Source organism: Pempheris klunzingeri, chromosome 18, assembly GCF_042242105.1.
Source record: "Pempheris klunzingeri isolate RE-2024b chromosome 18, fPemKlu1.hap1, whole genome shotgun sequence".
NCBI lineage: Eukaryota > Metazoa > Chordata > Actinopteri > Acropomatiformes > Pempheridae > Pempheris > Pempheris klunzingeri.
In genome coordinates, this window is record NC_092029.1 from 22,668,385 (window position 1) to 22,676,625 (window position 8,241).

At 45.1% G+C, this 8,241-nt stretch overlaps 1 protein-coding gene across 2 annotated transcripts; it reads right to left on the reverse strand.

Annotated features, from left to right (window-relative positions):
* Positions 1-109: 109 nt before the first annotated feature.
* zfp36l1b (zinc finger protein 36, C3H type-like 1b) lies at positions 110-3,960 on the reverse strand. Of its 2 annotated transcripts, none has more exons than XM_070849177.1 (3): positions 3,790-3,960; positions 1,202-2,572; positions 110-1,093 (listed from the first exon to the last, which is right to left on the reverse strand). In XM_070849177.1, the coding sequence occupies exons 1-2, from the start codon at positions 3,841-3,843 to the stop codon at positions 1,580-1,582; spliced, it is 1,047 nt and encodes a 348-aa protein (XP_070705278.1). In that variant the 5' UTR covers positions 3,844-3,960; the 3' UTR covers positions 110-1,093; positions 1,202-1,579. The 2 variants fall into 2 exon arrangements, with proteins under 2 accessions (XP_070705278.1, XP_070705279.1); XM_070849178.1 differs by having other exon boundaries at positions 1,202-2,567; positions 3,790-3,860.
* Positions 3,961-8,241: the final 4,281 nt, after the last annotated feature.

Sequence of the window (8,241 nt, forward strand, 5' to 3'; positions counted from 1 at the left end):
GTGAATGGGCTGAGACAGCAGTGTGGTCCAGACCTTGGACCTCTGTTGTATTGTGTCAGTAAACTTCTGAATGTCAGTATATCATTGAGAGGAACTCAAACATCCAATATAAATTCTAAATATAAATGTTTTATTGGTTTTAACTGCAATCTGTCATTACAAAAGAAACCATGAACAGAGTAATGTAGACAGCAGCAGCTGCTGGACAATACATTCAACAGCTGCTCATCAGCCAGTCCTGATCAGCTCAGACCTCCAGGACCACTGTTCATCTGCTAAGTCACAGAAGAACATGAAGGCACATGTGGCAAACATGGAATGTATTTATAGGCACTTCACGGGGGAAAAGTGGTTGAAAAGAACCTTTACGTTGTCATCGTCATCATCTAGACTCAAAGTGCTTGTAAGTCTGTGCGTGACACTGTCAAACGTCTGCCATCTCTGCAAAGGAAGAGCTTAGAAGGCTTTTGTCACAGAGTAAAAGCAATTCAGTGACTGTGATGCCCAAATGAGAACATCCCCCCACAGGCTAGAAAGGCAGCCAGGCGTGGAGCAGGATGCTGTGTCCGGTGGCCATGAGAACCCTGCCTAGCAGCACCTCCTGCCCTCACAGTGTCCACACCTGAACTGACTGTGCAGCTCGAGCTTAGTATCCTGATTAGTCTGAATCTCTGTTAACTTTTCTCATCACTTCAACTTGATTCTGGCAGCTGCACCTCGTTCCTCACAGAGAAGACAAAGTCTGTGGCGATGCCTCTGGTGTGCACGGATGCTTCCAGAGCGTCTGTGCCCCCCAGATGGCCACAGACGACCTCCAGCTGCAGCCCAACAAGTGGTCGGAGCAAACAATAAATAAAAAAGCTGTGCTTTAAATAAGACTTTCTAAATAAATCAAGTGTTACAAAAGAATTAAAGTGTCATACCTTAACTGTGAAAACAAAAACAGCTGTTGACAATATTGTGATTAATAAGGAGGATCATAATTTAACATAAAATATATATTCTATTGTCTCATTAGCCAGATAAATACAAAATAAAAATGCTTAAGATCAACAATAAATACACATAGATAAATAAGCAGTGACAGCCAAAGCTCCACTCTGAAGGCTTTGGGAACAAACGGGACAATAATAATGATGAATGTGGTGGAACAGAAGGGGGGGGAGGGGGCTCCAGGAAGCGTACAGGCTGTGGCACAGACAGTCATTACAATAATAATGGCGAAGATGATGATGATGATAATGGCCGTCTGAACATAAACAACACTGCAACACACCGAGTACAGCACACAGACACTGTGTACTGACCCCGCACACACTTATATAATAAGTCCTGTTCTTTCTGCGAATTCACATTGGCTCCATCCTGGCACCAGTGGGGGCCTGTACACCAATCACCAGCTCAGGGTGGGGGGGTGGGGGTCTGGTGTTGTGAAGTGACTATGTGGCTACACAGAGCAACGGTGCACAGAGCAATGTGCTTCTCCTGTAAACAGGGCTGAGGAGGAGAAGGGAGTCAGGGAGGGGGAATGGCCTCCATCTTCCTTCCTTTTCCTCCTTCCTCCAGGGATGCTGAATGCTCAATCATCAGAAATAGAGAGCCTGCTGAAGATGGGAAGGCGGCGAGAGGCATCCAGGAGAGGGGACTCTGAGCCGCTCTGACTGCCCAGGCTGCTCTGGTAGCCCTCCTGGTCATAGAGCGAGTCTGGGGGGCTGGTGGGGCTGTCTGATATGGGCAGGAAGGAGGAGGGGGTGGGCGGGGTTGGACCATGAGGCTCAAACATGGGCGGGGGCCCCAGGCTGGGGAAGAACAGGCTTGCGAGCTCCTGGCTGGAGTAGGTGAAGGGGTTGCTCTGCCACTCTGCGAGGTCTTCGGCTGAAAACGTGGGAGGTGGTGTGACGGAGGTGGGGCTGTCCTCCAGGACACCATCGCCGCTGCAGCTTGGGAAGCCAGCAAAGCTGAAGCTGTGCTGCAGCCGAGGCCGCTCCATCTTGTTGAAGGCAGAGAGGGGAGGGGGCCCGCGGCGCTCCTCTGCGTTGTGGATGAAGTGGCAACGGGGGCCGTACGGACAGAAGCCGATGGTGTGGAACGTGCGGCACAGCTCCGTCTTGTACTTTGGGTGGCGGCTCAGGCTGCGCAGCTCACGCATGCCGTGGGCAAACTGGCACTTGTCGCCATACTTACAGGCGCCGTTCTCCTCAAAGGGTCGGCACAGCTCAGTTTTATAGCGGCTCAAGTTGACTTGGCTGCCTCCACCCACACATGGCTGACTGACTGGCTGCGGACCCAGCTCTGAGTAGGAGCGCTCGCGGAATCTGTTCTCCTTGTTGTTGCTGCTGCCCAGCAACACGGGGGGCTCTGTTTTAAGGCACTGGCTCTGGCTAAACTTTGCAGTGGGGAGGCTGACTGAGTGACGCCGTTGGAATGGGCCTCCTGCAGAGGGGGCCCCCACCACCTTCCTGTCCAGCAGGGACCCAGGGGGGGCACAGGAGGAGAGGTTGGCACTGGAGCACGGGAAAGATGCCAGCTGAGGTCCACCCAGACTGCTGCTGTAGTCCAACATCTTACTGTTCTGGAAGCACAAACACGTGGGATTCAGAAATATCAACATTTCATCTGAGGTGACCAGAAGCTCTGAGCCGTGAATATGTTCACACCCTGAGGACTGGGGGGGCAAGCCCTCAGAAAATTAACAGTTCAGGCAGTTACACACAGCTCACACAAAGACAGTCAGACATGATGGAGCAGGTTCTGCAGCACATGTTTTATTGTGTGGCCATAATGAGTGTCTTTATTTCACCCTTCATGAACACGTGACTGCTCATGACAGGGTTCATCTGCTGACAGCTATGTGGCTTTTGCTTTCTACATATTTTGGTTTCTTTCCTTAAACTGGAGCCATAATTCCATCAGAGCCAGATTAGGTGAGCACAAGTGTAAATAATACCAGTTTATACTACTCTGTTGTTAAAGGAGGAGGAACCAGCTGGGATGGATTTAAATACCATATTTTAACAGATCACTTTCCACATTCAAGTGTCTCATACAGCCTCTACTGTCTCTGACGCGGCCTTGCAGCTGCTGTGGAGCAGGTTTCTTTCTGCTGAAGGGTTGCATAGTGTGACGCCTCTGTGATGCAGCAGTCCACTGGATAATATAAGTGCACTCTCTGGTCCAACAGTGTGGTGTATCCCTGCCATTGCTGGACTTCAGCTCCACCATCAGTGTGAGGCCTCAATGAGCGGATGAAGAGCAGGTGGACACTGCAGCTGACCAGCTCCCAGCCTCCTCAGACTACAGCAGCACCATTAGGTGCACTGCTTTAACATAGCGACCAGCTCACCTCACACACAGTCCACGGAGGCAGGCAGCCTCTCTGGTTATAAGCAGCGGTGTGTCTGCTCCCACTCAGCTCCCACACTCACGTTTAGCTTGTTTATTTCAGTGTAACAGCAGTAAACCTGAAACACGGACTCCTGTCTGCGCGTCACACTCACGTCGCCTGAACTAACACTCAACTTTCAGCTACTTAGCGCCAACATGAACAGGTTAGCGCAAAACGTGTTTTACCTGAATGTTTAGAGGTTTGCAGAGGCTGACTGTGGGTTACCGACAGACATGAACCGTAGCTAGACTGACTGACTGACTGACTGACTGACTGACTGACTGACTGACTGAACACTGTGTCTCCAAAAACTTAGCTTCAAACTTTGAGTGAGGACAGCGGCTATGCTAGTGTTAGCATGTGTTGTCCAGAGGAGGAAGAGTCCGGCGGACAGGCGCCTTTACCTTGTTAGAGGCTCCTCTGCACTCGAAGAAAGGAGACATAAGAGTCGCTGTCATGTTTGTTGGTCCAGAATGAGACTACAGGCTAGTGGTGGTCTGTGGTGGTCCAGGCTTGGCTGTTTCCTGCCCCGTACAGAGCCCCCTCTGCCCCGTTGCGGAGCTGCGCACTTCCCTTACAGCGGCAGCGGCGGCGCGGCTGCGCGGTGGGCGAACCGGAAGTGTGAGCCCCCTCCCAGCAGACAGCGACCCCGCTGGACAGACACGCACCTGCACCAGGATCCCCCCCAGCTGACAGGACGTCATCAGCCTCAGACACACAAGTTGTCACACACACAACGCAGACTGAAGAATAGGTAGGTCTTCCCCCCACTCTCTGTGTCACTTATGACACCTGTCGTGTCACACCTGTCACTCAAAACCGCTGATGTATTTACTGTTAAATAAAGCAGGTAGTCAGCCAGCCCATGCTATAGCCTTCTTTCCAGCTCACTGGTTTGTACCTGGACAGTGTTCAGTAGACTTCACCTGTCAGCCTGTTGTGCTTTTACTGAAAGGTTATTTGAGTATCTATAGTCTTGTCTTCATTTGGCTTCCTCTTGCTTTTAAAGGTTTCCTACAGTTTCCTTTTCATTTCTGATGGAGCATGATTAAGATAATTTTTTTTCTTGAACTCAACTCACTCATGCCTAAACTCAAAAGTATTTTTATCAATTTACCAGAAACATTTATTGGAGAAGATATTTATTTGTGTATTGTATGTGTGATCAAGAGATTTCTAATGGGACATCCTGACTCTAATGCGAATAAATCAGCTCCAATCACTTTCATTGAAGTGAGATGGAGGCAGAAATCTCTGAACAAATAAAACCAATCCACAGTGGTTTCTACAAGCAGCTAAACACTGTGCGCACACTGTGCACAGCACGACTGTGTTGTCCAGTAGGATTTACATGCAAACCACTAAGTCCATGTGTGTTGTAGTACAAGTCTTGTGGGTATTCCCAGTTCAGGTGGACTCTTAAAACAACATGCTGTCACGATGAGCGATTATGTTGTAACAGCAGGAGTTTCACCTCTGAGGCGGTGAGAACAGGAGATTTGAGCTATTACAGGATTTACAACGCTGGGCAAAATGAGGACCCCTGGTTCTTATCAGGGAGAAAATAACAGTGCCTGGACTGAAATAGGCTTGTTAGTTTCAACAAAGGGATAATAAGCTCGGAAGGTTGCTCATCAGTGAAGCTAAATATATACGTCTTGGCTTAACTGTGTTATATTTTTCATTTCCATGGAGCAGTAATCCAATTTTACTGAAGCACATTCCCAGGCACAGCCAGGAGAAGCAGGACCAGGATCCACAGGAATCTGAGAACCACAGCAGGAGAAGCAGGACCAGGATCCACAGGAACCTGAGAACCACAGCAGGAGAACCAGGACCAGGATCCACAGGAACCTGAGAACCACAGCAGGAGAACCAGGACCAGGATCCACAGGAACCTGAGAACCACAGCAGGAGAACCAGGACCAGGATCCACAGGAATCTGAGAACCACAGCAGGAGGACCAGGACCAGGATCCACAGGAACCAGAGAGATGAGAAAAGCACAGAAAGGCTCCGGGGAAGATACCAAGTTAGTAACAGACATTAAAGAGACATGAAGCATCAGGATGGAGAGGAAGAGGAGGAGAGAGGAGCCCAGTGCATCATGGGAGTCCCCCGGCAGTCTGAGCCTATAGCAGCATAACTAGGGGCTGGTCCAAGGCCTGATCCAGCCCTAAACTATAAGCTTTATCAAAAAGGAAGGTTTTTAATCTACTCTTAAATGTAGAGAGGGTGTCTGCCCCCCGAACCCAAACTTGAAGGAGGTTCCACAGGAGAGGAGCCTGATAGCTGAAAGCTCTGGCTCCATCACTACTTTAGAGGACTTTAGGAACCACCAGTAGGCCTGCATTCTGGGAGCACAGTGCTCTAGTGGGGTAGTACGGTACTATGGGTTCTTTAAGATATGATGGAGCCTGAACATTAAGAACCTTGTAGGTGAGGAGAAGGATTTTAAACTCTATTCCGATGTTATATGTAAGGACCACAAAGTGGTATTTTAGAAGTTAGTCTTAGGTGTTACACACAACAGTGTTAAAAAATTGTGCTTTCATGTATCGAACCCCATCCCAGTTAACCAGTAGTACCATTACCAGTGTCTTTTGCTTTTTGACACTGAAGGTAAAGCAAAAGCTGCATTGAAACAGCATAAGAGTGAAAGTATTTAATATTATGGCATAATTGTACTTCATTTGGTTCACCAAATGTGGATAATTATGTGTATATGGCTACATTTGCCAATACATGCTGAACCTCATAATTAAACAGGCTCTGGAAAATCTGGAGCTATCTCGGATAAGACGGTGGGCGATAAATGACAGCTACTAATATGTTAAAACTGACGCAGTGACAAACCAAACAATCACCATGTTGTTGGTCTTGCAAAGCCATTAACGTCGGGTTGATACTACTGTATGATAAACTCCATGGACAACTATGAAAACTAAAACACTGTATTAACAAAAATATCCATTCAAAATGTATAGAATCACTATCACACAAAATCTATGGCTTGTATTATCTTCTCACTTCATCCAAAACAGTCTGTCCACAGAGAAGATTTCATTCATTCATATATCATAAAATGCTTTCAAATGTTAAAAATGATAAGAAAAAACCTTCTCTGATCAAGCAAAACTTAATATGTCAGATCAGAACCAGGTTGTACATGCTGAAGGTTTAAAACTTGTGCCCCTACTTTTTGTCAACACTGTCAATCACTCTAAAGGACTAAAATAATGATATTATATACACTGTTGCCCATAAAGTTGGAATAAAATGTTTTTTACCTCTTCTCATAAAATGATTGTGACAATGTGATTTATTCTTGATAAATAAAGTGGATATCTTCTCAACTTTATTGATCAAACTCTTCCAAACATATCACAGTGAAACTTAAACCACAATGAACCTTTGCAAACTGTGGATTCAGGCTTTAACTAAATTGGGGGTATTGAACAATAATTCCAACTTTATGGGCAACAGTCTAATAAAATTTTGAAAACACAGTATTTTCATTGAATAAGTTTAAACTGCAATTTGACAATCAATACTACATTCAGCATTTAGGATATAAATCATTATAATTGTATTTAAATATTTGCTTTGATTAAAAAACAGTCCTGCCATTAGTATTGTTGTCCTTTACTTACATTTTGTACATTTTTATTTTGCTTAGTTGTCTGTATTCATGGTGGTGGTCTAACTTTCTATGCTATGTAACACCAGAATTTCCCCCCGGGGATCAATAAAGTATTTCTTTCTTTCTTTCTTTCTTTCTATCTATCTATCTATCTATCTATCTATCTATCTATCTATCTATCTATCTATCTATCTATCTATCTATCTATCTATCTATCTATCTATGTTACTTAAGTATTACAATCTCCTCATACGTAGTGTTAACAAATGTGATTATTCGATTTTCTCAAGAAATGTAAATTTTACAGGAGTAAATTTGAACCTCAAGATAACATAATAATTCACCAACATCCAAAGTAGAATTTTACTGTATATAACTTGAACGCATCATAATGTAATTCAAAGAAACATGACAATAACAATAAACTGACAACAGCTCAATGAGACCAAGCCTCAGCAAAGTGTGACCCTGTTCCACCTTGGAGTCACTCCTGATCCTGGTCCCTGGTCCATCCAGACTTGTGGATGGACTTTGCCTCAATTAACATTCAATTCTCTGATATTCTTCTTAATTTTATTGGCACACGGTAACTATCATATACAGTGCATTAATGCCCTATCTCCCAATGTATGAGTGGTTTAAATCTATATTCTTCAACCTCTATCATATTTCTATGAAAAAATCACGAGATAATTGTAATTATTCTTTTATTGCCAACACTAGAAAATGATTGTTCACTACAATCAACAAAATAACTTCACAACACTCAGAAACGTATCTTTGTGTGAAGGACTCATTATTTATTTTTATCATAAACTGAGGCTCATGAACTTGTACAATAGAAGGCTACTAGAAGACTAGAAGGCTATTAAAACAGGGATGCACCTGCAGGACCCAAAGCAAATGTCTCGAGAGCAGGCGGTTTGAACTTTACGCCGGGCAGAAGATATCAAAAATGAAGAAACTGAATTGTTGCAGGGAGAAAACAATTGAAAAGAGTTCCTTATATGTGAGTCAGTTCTCACATTGTATTGAAATATCCACCGGTGTGTTGACAACAAACACCAAATGAACAGATCGGACATTAAACTCATCCTCTTACAGCACTGTGAACGACAGGCGCTGACCCCAAACATGTTCATTGCTGTTGCTATGGAAACACATACACAATAAGGTGACTCATAGTGACCAAAAACGACGATCAGCGTTATCAC